Source organism: Oncorhynchus mykiss, chromosome 24 (genome assembly GCF_057628025.1).
Source record: "Oncorhynchus mykiss isolate SJ-2025 chromosome 24, ASM5762802v1, whole genome shotgun sequence".
In the NCBI taxonomy this organism is placed as follows: Eukaryota; Metazoa; Chordata; class Actinopteri; order Salmoniformes; family Salmonidae; genus Oncorhynchus; species Oncorhynchus mykiss.
Window position 1 is genome coordinate 4,345,905 of NC_143045.1, and position 19,029 is coordinate 4,364,933.

A 19,029-nucleotide genomic window follows, 5' to 3' on the forward strand; every position below is an offset into this window, starting at 1 on the left:
ATAAATGTCGTTCCACTTCATGATTGTGTCCCACTTGTTGTTGATTCTTCACAAAAAAATACAGTTTTATATCTTTATGTTTGAAGCCTGAAATGTGGCAAAAGGTCGCAAAGTTCAAGGGGGCCGAATACTTTCGCAAGGCACTGTATGTACAGTGGGGCAAAAAAGTATTTAGTCAGCCACCAATTGTGCAATTCTCCCACTTAAAAAGATGAGATGCGCCTGCAATTTTCATCATAGGTACACTTCAACTAAGACAGACAAAATGAGAAAAAACAATCCAGAAAATCACATTGTAGGATTTTTAATGAATTTATTTGCAAATGATGATGGAAAATAAGTATTTGGTCAACAACAAAAGTTTATCTCAATACTTTGTTATATACTCTTTGTTGGCAATGACAGAGGTCAAACGTTTTCTGTAAGTCTTCACAAGGTTTTCACACACTGTTGCTGGTATTTTGGCCCATTCCTCCATGCAGATCTCCTCTCGAGCAGTGATGTTTTGGGGCTGTTGCTGGGCAACACGGACTTTCAACTCCCTCCAAAGATTTTCTATGAGGTTGAGATCTGGAGACTGGCTAGGACACTCCAGGACCTTGAAATGCTTCTTACGAAGCCACTCCTTCGTTGCCCGGGCGGTGTGTTTGGGATCATTGTCATGCTGAAAGACCCAGCCATGTTTCATCTTCAATGCCCTTGCTGATGGAAGGAGGTTTTCACTCAAAATCTCACAATACATGGCCCCATTCATTCTTTCCTTTACACGGATCAGTCGTCCTGGTCCCTTTGCAGAAAAACAGCCCCAAAGCATGATGTTTCCACCCCCATGCTTCACAGTAGGTATGGTGTTCTTTGGATGCAACTCAGCATTCTTTGTCCTCCAAACACGACGAGTTGAGTTTTTACCAAAAAGTTATATTTTGGTTTCAATATGACATTCTCCCAATCTTCTTCTGGATCATCCAAATGCTCTCTAGCAAACTTCAGACGGGCCTGGACATGTACTGGCTTAAGCAGTGGGACACGTCTGGCACTGCAGGATTTGAGTCCCTGGCGGCGTAGTGTGTTACTGATGGTAGGCTTTGTTACTTTGGTCCCAGCTCTTTGCAGGTCATTCACTAGGTCCCCCCATGTGGTTCTGGGATTTTTGCTCACCGCTCTTGTGATCATTTTGACCCCACGGGGTGAGATCTTGCGTGGAGCCCCAGTTTGAGGGAGATTATCAGTGGTCTTGTATGTCTTCCATTTCCTAATAATTGCTCCCACAGTTGATTTCTTCAAACCAAGCTGCTTACCTATTGCAGATTCAGTCTTCCCAGCCTGGTGCAGGTCTACAATTTTGTTTCTGGTGTCTTTGGTCTTGGCCATAGTGGAGTTTGGAGTGTGACTGTTTGAGGTTGCGGACAGGTGTCTTTTATACTGATAACAAGTTCAAACAGGTGCCATTAATACAGATAACGAGTGGAGGACAGAGGAGCCTCTTAAAGAAGAAGTTACAGGTCTGTGAGAGCCAGAAATCTTGCTTGTTTGTAGGTGACCAAATACTTATTTTCCACCATAATTTGCAAATAAATGTATAAAAAATCCTACAATGTGATTTTCTGGATTTTTTTGGTCACATTTTGTCTGTCATAGATGAAGTGTACCTATGATGAAAATTACAGGCCTCTCTCATATTTTTAAGTGGGATAACTTGCACAATTGGTGGCTGACTAAATACTTTTTTTTGCCCCACTGTATGTATGATGGCTACCCAATTGGATATTGTTGTGATGGACTACTTATCTCACTGCGTCTTTTATCTATCTTTATGGAAAGAGTCACCATGACCACTACACTACTAATGTTTGGTATGATAAGATAGAATAGATAAGAAAACATGATTTATTGTCTATTATGTTCCGGATTCGGTAGCCTACCTCTCGTGGCATGAAAATTAATTGTCACTGTTTGCATTGTAACAATTCTAATAAAAGCAATGAAATAATTTTGAGTTGCCTCATCGCCAATTCTCCTGACCCCCCCAACAAAACGTATTGTGAAAATGTAGATTTTTAGCCCACACTTGATATTCTAAGAATGTATCAGTTTTGGGCCAGCCCGGCCCACGCAACATTGTAGCCTGTTTGAGACCAACGCTTGGCTGTTGTAGTGGTAAGAGAGAGAAGTGTGCCTGTCACAGAACTAGAATGAGATATGATCTCTCTCTCTTGCTCTGCTCTGATAGACATGAGCCTGTAACTTTAATACCTCCAATGTTGCAAGTCATTCTTTTTTGGTATTTGTTTTACAATTATTTAATATGCAGTTAATTCTATTTTATTTCCCCAGATGGCCTATAGAATAATAGCCACGGGAAGGTTGCTGAAGGCGCTGAATCACCCCCTGATAAATTGAAATATATTTGCCAAAATGATACAATTAGCCTACTGCTGTCTGTACAGAAATAAATGAAATAATTCAGAATAACCTACTATACCAAAGAGTATAATTTATCCACAGAGGATCAATAGCTTTTAAAAATGTATCTAGCTGTGGATTGTGTGTAGCCCAATCACAAGGCATATACAGCCTATAGTCAGGAGCCACCTAATATCAATCAGCTGATTTTTGCGTCACGACTGTCAATGAACAGCACGCAGCTAAATCATTTCACAGTAATGATTTCAAATACAATCACGGGAAAACACTAAACACAGGTTGGAAAGCAAATGGCTGCTGCTGAAAAGAGAAGACTAATCTGTCTGTCGGTCAAAATATTTGATTAACTTCCAAATGGGTCTATGGAGCGAATAGCACTGTGTTACAAAGTACTCATCATTGGGTGAGTCAGTGGAACTATAACTTTTTTTTTTGGACACTAATTTCCTCCTCATATTGTTCTATACTGTGTGTCTCCACTCGTCTGCCTATGATATTGATCGATTCCAGACGAGGTCGTTTTTATCCAAGTCAAGTTGACAGTGTCAAAGTAGCCTGTCATTTCTGATGTATTGAAAAAAAGATTCCGCTTAAGTCTCTAGTCATGTTAAATGACGTAGAGTTGCATGACATGTGTTTATAAAGGCAAACATTTTCGCAGACCCTAGGCTACTAAACATGTTCCCCGTGTGTACATCTTCTGTGCGCTCCTCTGCTCTAGGCTTACTCTGTGCCACTACGCAAATGCGATGGTATGTGCACAATCCTCTTTTATAAAGTGCATTTTTCCACCCCCACACCCCGAGATTTAGAAATGAAGTACTGGCGACCGGACGGCAGCATTTTGAAGGATGTGTGCTGTGGGTGGGTGTTGACGCTGAAGCCCTGGAGTGCTTTCTTTGTGTGTGTACATTTCTTGGAGTTGTGGCTGTTCACTGCAGATTGTTCTGCTGGCCTGATAGACACCTTGTTCCAGTTTACTCATGTTCCTGACTGAGAGCTTCCCATACCAGGAGAAGACGTTTAATGTGAGAACAATCTCAATCAGTGGTCTGTACACTGTTGCCAGTGTTACCCCAAAGGCCAGCAGATGGCAATATTGAGTCGTTTCCTCTCACCATCTAAAGGGAATGTATGCAGCCGGCTATACACTTGTATCCACAGCCGCGGGAAGTAGAGGTGCTAAGATATATAATAACAGCGGTCTGATACAGCCATCTGTAGCGACATTAAATCGAGTTAAGGAAGAACATGAGTGGCTCTTAAAGTATTTTGACGTTTTCAAAAATGTGGCAATGATCCCTTTTTCCACTTTCACCAACTGCCACTGGAAAAGCAGGTCCCAGCCAAACAATGACTCATACGACATATTAATGCTATACTATGGATATTTTGGGATGGTAAGGTAATTGGATATTGTTGTCAGGGGTGGTGCTTGTAGGTGGAGCTGAATTGGACTACTTATCTCAGTGCATCTTAAGCTTCCATCTATGAATGAGATTGCTTTATGGAAAGAAACACCATGAACACTCCACTACTGATGTTTGGTATGTGACCATCACTGTCAAACTCTGCACATTTGATAGAATTTGTGTGTACAATCTCTGAACTTCCTGTCCTTAACATTTGTATGTTTCATTTGTGCAGTTCTTCTGACTCTACCCTGCTACAGCGCACATGGTAAGTGGAAAGCACTGTCATCTCTTGCATCTGTTTGTATGAATTAAATGTGGCCAGCTGTTGAGAAGTGTAGGGCTGTGTGGGCTACTACTCTCCCTCTCAGATTGATGTGTGTACAGTAGACAGCAGAGATGATATTGTAATGTGGAATACTACTCTGCCTCTCAGATTGATGTGTGTACAGTATAAAGCAGAGATGATATTGTAATGTGGGATACTACTCTGCCTCTCAGATTGATGTGTGTACAGTATACAGCAGAGATGGTATTGTAGTGTGGGATACTACTCTGCCTCTCAGATTGATGTGTGTACAGTATACAGCAGAGATGGTATTGTAGTGTGGGCTCCTCTTTGTTGCTTCCTGATAGTACTTAGTTCTTCAGGCATTTTATCATAGGATAAAACACATGGAGATAATTCTATCAACTTCAGTCACTGAGATAGACAGTTGTAAAATGCTATTTTAAAACATTAAATTATTATAATTTTTTACTGTAAAGTGATTTACAGTTACAATATTTTCTTAGTGTTTTGCAAATATCACACTTAGAATAATAGCATGAGCTGAGAGAGCTTTTCACAGAATACGTAGCCAGGACATTGTCTTGATGTGGGGATGTTACTTGTCTCACAGGGCAGATCAATCCTTTTGGAATTCCAGTCTCCGTCCATGCTGGGAAGTTCTACGGCACGTGAGTATAGCAAGTGCCATTATTATCTCTGCTCTGGTTAGAAGCTGCCCTTGGGCCCAGATCTTTAGTGGGGATATGCAAAACTGACCTTAGAACAGTGTTTAGGGGCAACTTCATCCTACTACCTTTCTTTAATTAAGACGTGTCATCATGATGTAACTGTATGTGTGTGCATTGTGATTCCAGTTTGTCTATGTCTAGTTTATGTGCTTCATATAGATGAAGATAAATGCCCTCTAGACATGAAGATGAGCCTCTGCCTTTCAGGTCTCCCAGAGATCACGTCTGCGGCAGGGTTAATTATAGCGGTCTAGATTTCACCTGCTGTGAAGGAGTACGGCATAAAGGGGCGGGACTGTCCTGCTGTGGAAGCAGAGCCTTTAACCTCACCCAGGCTTCCTGTTGTCAAGGTGATATAGACGGTCATGTCTCCTAGCGGTATCCCACAAGATCTATTCACTTAAACCTGGTAACTGGGTTGAAATCATTATTTTCTTAGCACCTCCCAAGTTTGAATTGATACGCTGTGTGTGTGTTTATCTGTGATTAAACCGTTGCAGGTCAGTTAACTCTGAATGTGAGCCAGCTGGTGTCAGATTGCTGTGGGTGTAGGCCCTACGACCCACTCAACCAGCTGTGTTGTGACTCACGGATCCTAACCAGGACCCAACCTCATGCCAAGTGTTGTGGAAAAGGTCAGTGAGTTCCGGTCTATTGACATCTTTGCTGTCATCGTTGATGATGTATTTTTGTTTGTTTTATTCTTCACAAAGGCATAAACAGAGGTGGTCGTGTGCATTTTAGACTTGGCTCTCAAACTGTCCTGTAGAGGTCTGTCTACTTCGAAAGCTGTTTGGGAGACGTTTCCCAATTCTCTCATGCTGACTCCCTGTGACAACATCCTTTCCCACCTGCACTTCACGGCTTCTATGTTCACACCCTCCCCTTCACAATGCCAAGCTTGTAACACTTTTGCACCTGAGAGCACTTCTGTACTTTAAACAGTAAATCTGATCAATTATTATTACCTGTCCCACAGAGCTTTACGATGAAGACCACCAGCTTTGCTGTGGAAATGTTTTGAAAGGAAGGAAGGTCCTGGCCAAAATGTCCAGTCACCACCGATGCTGTGGAGACCACCAGTTTGACCAGCAAAGCCACTGCTGCTGCTCTGAAACACTATCCCCAGAGCCTCTCAATGCAAGCTGCTGTGCATCAACAAGTTCTAATGTTAGTAAAAAGCCAACCTGCTGGTTTTGTATGGCTGTAATGAAACTTCACATTATGATCGTTTGTCATCTTTGTGTGTATTTTGTTCTCTTTTTTTTCAGTACAGGGGAATTGACGCGGGTTCTCCAAACTGGTAAGGTTGCATTTGGACTTGAACCATATAATTAACAGTCAGGTTTTAAAAATAATGTATTTGATGTCTAATGGCTCAATGCCACAGTGGGGTTGGCATCCATTTTAAAACACACAAAAAAACACACTACATGTCAGCTGTTCTGAATGTTCTATAATAGATTTCAAGGAGTGGTGGAATAATTAGAAACATGATGATGGATTATGTTTAAACAAATAGTTAACTATGCTTGCCTGTGTGTATTTGTGTGTATATATATATATATACACTGGTAGGTTTATGGTCTGTTTACGTGTGTCTTTATGTGCATGTGTGTCTGTTTCCCCACATGCCTCCAGCATGCCAGGGGAGAGGCCCGAGGGTTGCTGTGTGAACCATACATCTCGCCAGGGGCATCCTCACTCCCACCTCCAGACCTCTGCGGGAACACGCAGCCACACCCCAGGTGAGACAACATAAAGTGTCCTACTAGTGTGTGTGTGTGTGTGGGAGGGGGGGGGACAGGTCATTTTTGTCTGGGTCCCAGAGCACGACTTCCTGGCCGCTTATTTACTGATGGTATCTTAGAGCTGGAATCTGGGTAAACACTGAACCTACTGTCGATAACGAGGAGGGTTCTCCCCCCCCCCCCCCCCCACACTTTATTTGACTGGGTTTTTATCTTTGTATGGTCTTTATTCTTTATAAACATTTAAGACAGAGAAGCACACGCAATGGAGAAATTGGAAATGCATTCACTGAGATTTCAATAATATAGGTGTCTATGTATTTATATGTGTGTGTGTGTGTGTGTGTGTATGTATATGGATGTGTATATGGATGTGTGTGTATATATGGATGTGTGTGTATGTATGGATGTGTGTGTATATATGTGTGTGTGTGTGTGTGTGTGTATATATATATATATATATATATATAATGTCCATAATGCACCAAATACAGTATGTAGTTGAAAGAGGAGTCTATTTTCTAACAGATGACCAGTTTTGTTCAGCAGTCATGCTGATGCTGATTTTACCGTATGAACAGTATACGCTGCCAGGTTAGACAAATCATTTACCATTCTTGATCTGATCATCATCACCATCTCTGTCCTTCCTCCTTCCCATCTCTCTAACCAGGTCTCCACGATGATGCTGGCTGTAGCTCTCAGGTTTACAATCCAGACAACAAGACCTGCTGTGCCGGGAGGTTGTCCAATAGGGTGCTCGGAAAAAACCTGGTGAGTCCATTAACCCACAGACCTAAGGCCTACAGCTAAAGCCTAGTTCATTGAACATCCTCCACTACGTTAGGTTTAATTCTCATCTCAGTCAAATTGAAGTTAAACAGCTAAATCTCTCTGTTGAGTAGTTGTTGGTCAAGGCATGAAGACAATGCTGTACACTACAGGGATGTTTCTGTGTATTTTTTAAATGGTCAAAATAACTCAAAGCGGCATTATAAGACAAGGCTGAAACTAGATGTTGTCCACAGACCCATTTCAGTTCGCTCAGAATGTTTAGACAGGGCCCCAGTTGGAAGTGGGTGTCCTATACTCCAAGCCAAAGTCCTAGAGTGCTGTTTGATCTAAAAGTGTATCAGGGAGAAAATCTGCCCCATGATTTGCCAGTAACAAGGACTATTTTATGATTGTGTGTGAATTTAGGGAATGCACATGCTATGGTGTGTTTGCATGAAATTGTTTGTATTTAATGTCTGTATTTGTGTCTATTATTCATGTTTTGTGTGTGTTGATACCCTGCTGACTGGTGTGTGTGTGTGTGTGTGTCTCTCTCCCAGTGCTGCGGTACAACTCCATATGGTGTAGAGGACCGAGGGGTGCTGTGCTGTAACCAGACGTTGCACCGTGGGGTGGAGGCTGGGCACCAGTGCTCCCCAGGTGGCCACTTGTATCTGCCATCCCGTGAAATTGTGTGTGAGTCACGTGTTCATCTCAACAATCTAGGCAAACACTGCTGTGGAGAAGAGACTTACGACCCTCAGGATGAAATCTGCTGCAGCGGACACAAGTGAGTTGCTCTGTAGGGTGAAAACTGTAGGTAGTTGAACCTAGCCAGGCAGTTTATCCCAAATACATGGGTGGGGTTATCACTGTCTGCAAGCCCAGTTCAGAGTCCCTAAGGGCTAACTATGACATCAGTTGTGAGTGACGCGTTTGAATCTACTATTGTTTTGACTCTGTGGCTGAATCCCAAATCACTCCCTTCCCCTCACCCCTCCATTTGCACGTTAACACACACCTCCTCTAAGTGTCTCAAAGCTGAGGGAGTGAACATTATCGAGGGTGTAGGGGCCAATTCGACCACCCAGCAAGGCTGCCGGCTCCTGAGCCACAGGTGATATCCTAACATGCACCGAGTTTGCTCAATTTCATGCAGAAGAAGGAAAAGGTGATTCTAATTATGAGCCATGTGTATTTTTTTGTCTCTGATTTCAAGGTATGAAACATTTTTTTTTTAAATTTAAAAAAAAGTTTAACCTCTCTGGTACAACAACAGCCAGTGAAATTGCAGGGTGCCAAATTCAAAACAGAAGTCCCAAAATTAAAATTCCTCAAACATACAAGTTTGTTGTACATACAACATTAGTTCAGAAATCCAAAGGCACAATGTGCGCTGTCAACACCAAGATAAAAATTATTGCTGTTCTCTATATTTATTTCAGTCTCCATCCAACAGTCAACATAAAGTTGTTAATATTAATGAGAATAAATAAAATTGGGGTACAACCTCTTGTTCACTATTCCTGACATTTAATCACAGTAAAAATTCCCTCTTAGGTCAGTTAGGAGCAACACTTTATTTTAAGAATGTGAAATGTCATAATAATAGTAGAGAACTATTTATTTCAGCTTTTATTTCTTTCATCACATTCCTTGTGGGTCAGAAATGTACATACACTCAATTAGTATTTGGTAGCATTGCTTTTAAATTGTTTAACTTGGGTCAAACCTTTCCTGTAAGCCTTCCACAAGCTTCCCACAATAAGTTGGGTGAATTTTGGCCCATTCCTCCTGACAGAGCAGGTGTAACTGAATCATGTTTGTAGGCCTCCTTGCTCGCACACGCTTTTTCAGTTCTGCCCACATATTTTCTACAGGATTGAGGTCAGGACTTTGTGATGGCCACTCCAATACCTTGACTTTGTTGTCCTTAAGCCATTTTGCCACAACTTTGGAAATGTGCTTTGGCTCATTGTCCATTTGGAAGACCCATGTGTGACCAAGCTTCAACTTCCTGACTGATGTCTTGAGATGTTGCTTCAATATATCCGCATAATTTTCTCTCCTCATGAAGCCATCTATTTTGTGAAGTACACCAGTCCCTCCTGCAGCAAAGTACCCCCACAGCATGATGCAAATCAAATCTGTCGTTCTGCCCTGAACAGGCAGTTAACCCACTGTTCCTAGGCCGTCATTGAAAATAAGAATTTGTTCTTAACTGACATGCCTAGTTAAATAAAGGTAAAATAAAAAATAAGCTTGGCACATCTAGCCACTGGGATTTTTGCCCATTCTTCAAGGCAAATCTGCTCCAGCTCCTTGAAGCTGTTGTACAGCAAGTCATACCACAGATTCTCAATTGGATTGGGGTCTGAAATTTGTTTTAGCAGTATGCTTAGGTTTATTGCCCTGCTGGAAGGTGAACCTCCATCCCAGATTCAAATCTCTGGAAGACTGAAACAGGTTAACCTCAAGAATTTCCCTATATTTAGCACCATCCATCATTCCTTCAAGTCTGACCAGTTTCCCAGTCCCTGCCAATTAAAAACATCCCGACAGCATAATGCTGCCACCACAATGCTTCACTGTGGGGGTGGCGTTCTCGGGGTGATGAGAGGTGTTGGGTTTGCTCCAGACATAGCATTTTCCTTGATGTCCAAAAAGCTACAATTTAGTCTTATCTGACCAGAGTACCTTCTATATGTTTTGGGAGTTTCCCACATGCCTTTTGGCGAACAACAAACGTGTTTGATTATTTTTTTCTTTAAGCAATGTCTTTTCTCTGGTCGCTCTTCCATAAATCCCAGCTCTGTGGAGTGTTCGGCTTCCTATGGACAGACACTCCAATCTCCGTTGTGGAGCTTTGTAGCACCTTCAGGGTTATCTTTGGTCTCTTTGTTGCCTTTCTGATTAATGCCCTCCTTGCCTCTGTGAGTTTTGGTGGGCGGCCCTCTCTTGACAGGTTTTTTGGGGTGCCGTATTCTTTCCATTTTTAAATAATGGATTTAATGGAGCTCCGTGGGATGTTCAAAGTTTCAGCTATTTCTTTTCTAGCCCAACCCTGATCTATACTTATCCACAACTTTGTCCCTGACCTGTTTGGAGAGCTCCTTGGTCCTCATGGTGCCGTTTTCTTGGTGGTGCCCGTTGCTTAGTGGTGTTGCAGACTCTGGGGACTTTCAGAACAGGTGTATATATACTGAGATCATGTGACAGATCATATGACACTTAGAATGCACACTGGTGGACTTTGTTTAACAAACGATGTGACTTCTGAAGGTAATTGGTTGTACCAGATCTTATATAAGGGCTTCATAGCAAGGGGGTGAATACATATGCACGCACCACTTTTCCTTTTTTTTTTTTGTATAATTCTTTTGAAAATGTACTTTTTCATTTCTCTTCACCAATTTGAACTATTTTGAGTATGTCCATTACTTGAAATCCAAATAAAAATCCATTTAAATTACAGGTTGTAATGCAACAAAAAGGTAAAAACACAGAGGGATGAATGCTTTTGCAAAGCACTGTATATACAGTGGGGCAAAAAAGTATTTAGTCAGCCACCAATTGTGCAAGTTCTCCCACTTAAAAAGATGAGAGGCCTGTAATTTTCATCATAGGTACACTTCAACTATGACAGACAAAATGAGAAAAAAAATCCAGAAAATCACATTGTAGGATTTTTTATGAATTTATTTGCAAATTATGGTGGAAAACAAGTATTTGGTCAATAACAAAAGTTTATCTCAATACTTTGTTATATACCCTTTGTTGGCAATGACAGAGGTCAAACGTTTTCTGTAAGTCTTCACAAGGTTTTCCCACACTGTTGCTGGTATTTTGGCACATTCCTCCATGCAGATCTTCTCTAGAGCAGTGATGTTTTGGGGCTGTTGCTGGGCAACACGGACGTTCAACTCCCTCCAAAGATTTTCTATGGGATAGAGATCTGGAGACTGGCTAGGCCACTCCAGGACCTTGAAATGCTTCTTACAAAGCCACTCCTTCGTTGCCCGGGCGGTGTGTTTGGGATCATTGTCATGCTGAAAGACCCAGCCACGTTCACCCGACATGACAGCACAATAGGCACCAAAATCTGAGAGATATAGGCTCTTTTGGTATTGGGAGGTCAAATATCTTTCTCTGCACAGACACCGCAGGTTGGGGAACATGTCCTGCTGCGGAGGGAAGGCCTACGACCCCAGCAGTGGCCAGATGAAGTGCTGTGCAGATACTCTGTACAACCTGCAGGTTCAGGACAGGCTCTCAGAGGATGCCCAGTGCTGTGGGAATATCCTGATGGAGGCCGGCTCCACCTGCTGCTCTGCCCCAGGACTAGACCTGCTCTACCCTACCCAGCTAGGGTTCACCTGCTGTGGGCACCGCTACCCCAACTCCTCCCTGTGGTCTTGCTGTGCGGGAGTCCTGCACCCAAGGACTGAACGAAACACCACCAGCATGAACATGATTCCAGGTCAGTGGGAACAGGATACACTCTGAACCTGACTCCCATTTGGGTGTGTTTTGATAGAATCCAGACAGGGACCTGTCTCTGTTTTAGCCCATTTGATTAGACTGTTGTTCACTATCCTCAGGACTTCTCAGGATTCTACCACTGGGGGACCTGAAGACGGAAAAGTTATGTGACAACAAAGGTAAGCCCTCCAGTTTGAAGCACAGGATGAAAGGAAACATGACTCAATACTTCGGCCTTTAGCAAGAACCTTTAGGAAGCAATTGAATCTACTTTTAAGGGAAGCACAACGCTGATCTAAATTGTGTGTGTCCAGTTCTGCTAGGGACAGTGGAGAGTGTGTCTGTGAAGAAGAAAACGCGATCCATCGTGATGGTGAACGTCATGTCCATGCAGGCCTCGCGTGGCCATGTCAACGCTCTGCCTTCCCCTCACTACCTCACATTACCCGACCACTGCAGCTCTCCTGAATTGGTGCCAGGCAACACTTACCTCTGGGTGAAAACAAGACATTTCTCAGACACCATAAACGTAATCTCTGATCTCAGCGACCATCCCTCCCCTCTCCATTCCATCCTCTCCAGGTGCTCAAAATGATACATTTAACCATGTTGAGGGTATAAAGTGTTTGTTTATAAATAATGGCACAAAAAAAGCAGAAACATTTTACTTGACACCCAGTGACACAGTCATGTCCATTTCATAATATGTCATAACAGCTGTCATAACGTTTCTGATATGGTCATAACACTTTCATGACATATATTTAAACTTGTTGTGACGTATATTGAATTATTTTATCGCTGGTTATGACACCTACATAAGAGTGTAAAAACACACAACCTACTACGGTAGTTATTTCATGGCTTACGACACCAACAAAAGAGCGCAAAAACACACACAGCCTACTACGGTAGTTATTTTATGGCTGGTTATGGCACCTACATAAGTGTCAAAACCAACACAAACTACCACACCAGACAAAACATTCCATTACACCATAGCCTACATGTCAACAGTATGTTTATGCTAATATATATATATATGCACACACTGTATATATTTTTTTAATTGACCATATTAAATTATCATTGTGATTATGCACACATTGATGACACACATGCCCATACCCCAATGCTCTGTTGCTGATGACTGGGATGAATGTAGGAGCAGACTTCAAGAGCAGGACAAGGCACCCTCTTTTTTTTTTTTGACTGATATAAGGGTATGTAAAGCGTATCTGGCTTATATAATTACGATGGTCATAATGCCTCTTGACATGGTCATTAAAGTGAATTTTCTTAGTCCAAGTAAAGTGACAGGATGGCCATCAAGCATCATGACAGTGTCCTGAAAAAAAAACGTGACTGTAAAGAATTCATAACGGCAACAAAGGGTGTAAGAAGCCAACTTTCAAACCAAAGGAAATTTTGGTTCTGATGGGGTAGGACAGTTGAACTAAGCAAATGAGTCATGTGTTATATTCTTCAAGAAACAATTTGTATGTCATTCATTTAAAAGTCAAAAAATGTATATACAGTAGCTATCACAGATTGCCCCTTTTTATGTTATCAATAGATGTTTAAGTTATTTTTTTATTTGCTTACAAAAATCGACCACCGTTTTATGGTCTCTCAAGGAGTCATATCTCAGGATAAGCCATATTTTATGATGTTTGTCTGGGTGGTGTTTTCTGTTTATGACAAAAGTTCCTTTAATGTTAATGCAATTGTATTGTCTTCGATTCCCTCCTTCAATTCCATACTGAAGCTATTTCTTAATTGAAAGTTAAGTTGTTCTACGTGACACTAACAGCGTAGGAGTAAACCTGTCTGTGAAGTGATTTGTGGTGGGGGGGGGGGCAGCAGGTCGTTACATGCTCGCCCACTCCTACAAGTTGCCTCTGAGACTTGTTCCACCAATGCAATAACATCCCAGGGCACTGGGTCAATGAGCAGAGTATGTTAATGAATAAAGTATTGTGAAACTATGTAGAAATGAGACGGATTGCTTATTATGTAGTTGATAACCGCCTGGTTCATCACAACTGACTGAATCTGAGGTGACCTCAGACAGAAGTGACGTTGCCTGAAACTGGAAGTTGGGTCGCCATGAGCCATGCTTTTCCTCAGGGTACACCTTTACACAATGAGGTTGAAGCCCGTGGGGCCGGAGTTGAAGACCCATCAAAGTTATTCCACCACGGCACATGATCGGTAAGTGTCAAAATTTTAATTTTACATTGATAAGTTGTTTTGTAATGGTTGATTATATAAAAACAAATTGCACAGCAGAGGTCAATACTACAGACTGTGTTTGTCAGTATTCTTACAAATATGAAAATCTGCATACTGTATTACATAGACTTTGAAGAATAAAGCAATCTTCTCTCGAACACATTAAATGTTAGGGGTGGACCCCTCAAGACCTTAGGTGTTTTATTACATTACTTCTTGTTGTAAATTGTAAGTTACTGTAAATAACCTAAATGTTGTACTAATGTTTTTATATTTGTATAGTGTGTTTTCTTGCAGACATTGGCTGTGTGAAAATAAGTTGTTGTTAGTAAATTGGTTTAAGTATATAGCACATGTAACTGTCTTGTATTGCAGGTATTGTTTGTAAGCACGTACATTTTATATTTTCCCATTTGTATATTGTCTGTGAGCTGAATGAGTCTGCTTTCTGGTAAATATTTAAAACTTGCTCGAATTGGATGTGAATGTTTACATTTGTGTAGTAAATGTATTTATCGCAAGCAAATTTTTTTATTGACTAATTAACTGTTCAGTTGCCCACTTCATTACTGGTTCTTATCCCTTATCACTAGCCATTACTCTTTTGTGTCCAATTCAAACTAGGCCAGGGTTGGTTTGGAATTGGACATTGGTTTCTAGTTAGGGTTGACATATCTGGAGGTTCTAGATTTGTGTAAGTAATATGGCAGAAGTGTCCCAGAGCCCATTACACAGCAGGTTGGAGACCAACTGAAAAAATAAGGACTTAATTCAAATGTGAGGCTTGTACCTTGATGTGGTGAAATAACTTTAACTAAACCAGGTGCATGTTATTGAAAATTAATTAACCTTTGTTTTTGCTTTTTCATCCTGCCTCCTCCCCTCTTTAGTCTGCTTTTGGCCATGTTCCAAAACGGAGGCAACAAGACGATAACCAGCTTAAGTCAAATTTAGGCCCCTCTTCGAAGACTGGCTGCCTGCCAAGGACAAGTGACAGCAAGAACTAGCCGCAGCACCTCCAGACCCTTTTCCCCACAATTACTGTGTTAAGGAAATAAATTCCCTGTAAATGATAATATTCTGTCTGTCATCCTTACCCATACCTACAATCACATACCTCTTTCACTCCACGTGGAGTTGAGTGTAGCAGGGTGTTGCGTTCCCTCCAAGAGGCGTACGTAACAATTGACTTCAATACAAAACCTAGGAGGTTCATAGGCCTCACCCCCTTCAATAGACATACATGGTAATTATGACCACTTCTGGTTGGAGGATGTCCTCCAATCAAAGCTTTTGCAGTATGAACTGACATGCTGTCCATCCAATATTAGAATTACGATCAGAGAATTAATCTAATGAGTTGTACTGGGATATTGCCACAGAGCATTATGGGGGTTCTATGTAATGAAAAGCTTGGTGACATTGTTGGATAGAGATTAAGAGTGAAAAGTGTTGAGCATTTTTGGGATTTTATTCAATTTAAATGAGTTTTTTCAAATGACAGGAGACGGAGGTATTTTCATTTTATAACTTTATTTTTGTGTCCAGAGTGCAATTTATTTAAATTTGCTTGCTATAACTTCAGTAGCTAGCTAGCTACCAGCGAGAGTGTGCAGTTTTCTCCACCAGAATGGTGGAATGGCCAAAGCTGACAAATGTTGTGGACTTTTTGTTGAAGAACCCCTTTCATTCTCTGGGGTACTGTGGTAGGAGAATCAGAATTAGCTAAGTAACATGGATAATTAAGATGTCTTATCTGCAGGATATGCATATATGGTTGAACTGTTGAACTCTTATTAGAATGTCTCCCTTTGTGTTAGCAGCTGCACTTCCTTCCCCACATGGGCCATGGGGCCCAGAGAGGGGAAAAGTCAGGCTTGTCTATCAAATGTCCCTGTTGCTATGCAGAAAATCAAAAAGAGACTAGGGCAAAGGAAATGTGTCTCTAATATGAAGCATGTGAAGGTATGGTGTGAGTAATGGGGAACCAATCACTTTTCTCCACATTGTCAGTGTCATTCACCCCCTCTTTGGGCCTTGGGGGAGATTGTCCTCTCCCTTGGTTCCCTTTTTAGCAAGGTGGAGACTAAGTAACGAAATATGTCCTTTTGGTGTTTGGAATTGTACGTCATTGTACGCCATTGTATTTCATCTCTGAGGTTGCATCTGTCTAGTGACACCCTCAAGTAGGCTTTCCACTTTCCTCCAGTATTTATTTAGCAAAGATAACACAAAATCACTCCGGACAGACACAAGAAAAAACAAATGACATAAAGGTTGCAGCAGCCTATGCTACACCAAAACATTACAGATCTGACTTGCTGTATGGGATGAAAACGAGACTATTTTTCAGTCTGATCAACTGTAGGCTACTAATTAGACCAGCTGCATAAAGCCTATGCGCCCTGTCCATCTGGTCAGGGTAACTAATTGGTAACGTTATGTATTTATTAATAGTCCTATTGTGTGCCCGGAGAGAATGTGATCAAATGTAGTTAATATTCAAAATTGGGCTGGCTAGGCTGCCTATATGTTTTTAATCCAAAATGATTCACTGGAATTAAGCAGTCAACATAATAGTGATGACAGATGTCAGTAAATGTTATGTAAGGCCTACAGTTGCATAGGCCTGCATAAAGCAAGCTCAGACCTGTGAGTTCTATTGCCTATCAGTTGTCTGGGTAGAAGAAATCCCCCTCCTTATCTAGTCTAAATATAATTAATATGAACAAATATAAGGTAGCTGCAGTTTGACGGGTTTTCATCCCCCCCCAAGCCCAGGAGTTTTTTAAACCATATGACCCGACTAGGAAAACTTGTCTCATCCCAGCCCATATAAAACCTTTTAACAACTGATTAATCACTGTCATACTTTATAGGGTCCAGAGTTTTCGTAGTTAGATTAACATAAGGGGAAAAACTCCAGGCCCCAGAGGGTAAAAATTGCCCCACTGCTCTGGGACCTATGATGTCACCAGTCTGTTTGCAGTTGTCAGGTATGTGGATGATCAGGGCTTTAGTCAGGAATGCTTCTTGGGATACTTTGACAGTCTGTTTGACTTGATGAATTTTGAGATGTCTAAGTTCATAGAGAAACTCGTTGTCCAAACCTACGATGGTGCAGCTGCAATGGAATGTATCTGCTATTTGTATTTCCAGCGAAGTCCCCTCTTGTTCCCTGAGTAAGAGTTGATGACTACTCCACTCCACTACCATTGTCAACTTTCTTCTGACATGAACTGAAGCCATGTCTCATGTGCCCGCTCATCCACTGTTACATTTAATGTTTCCTCTCCAAGTACTGTGAGTACCCTTATCAATTGCGTCTCATTAATGTATGTAGAGTCAATCACAAACACAATCACATTATTATACAATGATTTTACTCGTTGCTTAGACTAACTCATTCTTAGATCTTTTGTTTAACTGTGTAGTGTGTTGTGTAATTGTTTTTTGTCTTCCCAGTCAAATCATGTCATGCGCACTGGTCAAGCCTCTGAACACCTCAACTCATGCTGCCATGACATTCGCCGAAGTCGGTCCTTCTCCTTGTTCGGGGAGTCACCGACCTTCTAGCCATCATTGATCCATTTTTCATTTCCCAGTGGTTTTGTCTAGTCTTCCTACACACCTGGTTCCAATCCCATCAATGACATGTTGTGTATTTAACCCTCTGTTTCCCCTCATGTCCTTGTCTGAGATTGTTTGTATGTAGGTGTTTATTGTTATTCTGTTGTGCGACGGGTTTTTGAACCCTCTATTTGAACCCTCTATTTGTTATTTTGTATATTCTGGTTTTCGGGGGTTTTGATGTTTATTAAAACAGCTCCGTTTTTTAACCAAGTTCATTCTCCTGCGCCTGACTTCCCTGCCACCAACACGCACCACATTACACCTGCATCATACCCTCAGTCAATCACTGCTGTGATCTGTGATCAACATTCCCATTGTCTGTAATATTGTACTATAAATGTCTTTTAAAAAAGTTTTTGTTTACATTATTTTTGTCTTTGCCGATTTTTGAAACGCATTTTGTCGACTCCGTGAGTTACGCGCCTGATTTGTATCTGTCATCGACATAATAGACCCTGGACCAGTTATGGAGAGGAAACGAGGAGGAAATGTCAAATAAGAAATTTGCTGTAGTATTTAGTCTTTTCTGTCTTTACATTTATTTGCACACAAAAAAGTCAGAACAACAGTTGGAAAAAGTCTTAGTAGAATATCTAGTCCACCAAAATAAAATCCACATGGCCTTATCCATGTGCTCTGTCTTGTGGAGACAAATTGCATCATGAACCCACAAACAAGTGTACATGGTGAACTCTAAGTACTGTACTACATTGCAAAAGGGTTTTTCTAATGATCAGTTAGCCTTTTAAAATGATCAACTTGGACTAGCTAACCCAACATGCCATTGGAACACAGGCGTGATGGTTGCTGATAACGGGCCTCTTGTACGCCTATGTTGTCACGACTTCCGCCGAAGTCGGTCCCTCTCCTTGTTCGGGGCGGCGTTCGGCGGTCGACGTCACCGGTCTTTTAGCCATCGCCGATCCACTTGCCATTTTCCATTTGTTTTGTCTTTGTTTTCTACACACCTGGTTTCTATTCCCCAATTACATGTTCATTATTTAACCCTCTGTTTCCCACATGTTAGTGTGCGTGTTTATTGATTGTTCATGGCGGTACTTGTCGTCTGGTTATGTTTGCCGGGATATGTATTCACGCCCGTTATTTTCGAGTGACCAGTATTTCTCCGCACTTTGAGTATTGTCTGTATATTGGTGCTGTCATGGAATTAAATACCTTGTACACTCATTTCTGCTCTCCTGCGCCTGATTCACTGCACCAGTTAACCACCGCCTGACATATGTAGATATTCCATTAAATGGTCAGTTTCTGGCTACAATAGTCATTTACAACATTAA

The 19,029-nt window shown here is 41.5% G+C and overlaps 1 protein-coding gene across 2 annotated transcripts; it reads left to right on the forward strand.

Moving 5' to 3' along the window:
• The first annotated feature begins 2,608 nt into the window (after positions 1-2,608).
• Positions 2,609-13,851, forward strand: LOC110503505 (uncharacterized). Of its 2 annotated transcripts, XM_021581844.3 has the most exons (14): positions 2,609-2,827; positions 3,851-3,971; positions 4,072-4,104; positions 4,739-4,796; positions 5,064-5,206; positions 5,357-5,491; positions 5,836-6,026; positions 6,128-6,159; positions 6,498-6,604; positions 7,281-7,381; positions 7,942-8,171; positions 11,539-11,861; positions 11,983-12,042; positions 12,178-13,851. In XM_021581844.3, exons 2-14 carry the CDS (start codon positions 3,932-3,934, stop codon positions 12,456-12,458), a joined length of 1,734 nt encoding a protein of 577 aa, XP_021437519.3. In that variant the 5' UTR covers positions 2,609-2,827; positions 3,851-3,931; the 3' UTR covers positions 12,459-13,851. The 2 variants fall into 2 exon arrangements, with proteins under 2 accessions (XP_021437519.3, XP_090074248.1); XM_090218122.1 differs by lacking the exon at positions 3,851-3,971 and having other exon boundaries at positions 2,616-2,827.
• The last annotated feature ends 5,178 nt before the right edge of the window (positions 13,852-19,029 follow it).

Coding starts and splice junctions, on each gene's coding strand:
- LOC110503505 (XM_021581844.3), top strand. CDS start 3,932: ATGGAAAGAAACACCATGAACACTCCACTACTGATGTTTG. Junction 5,492..5,835: donor TGCCAAGTGTTGTGGAAAAG/GTCAGTGAGTTC, acceptor CCTGTCCCACAG/AGCTTTACGATGAAGACCAC. Junction 6,027..6,127: donor GTGCATCAACAAGTTCTAAT/GTTAGTAAAAAG, acceptor CTTTTTTTTCAG/TACAGGGGAATTGACGCGGG.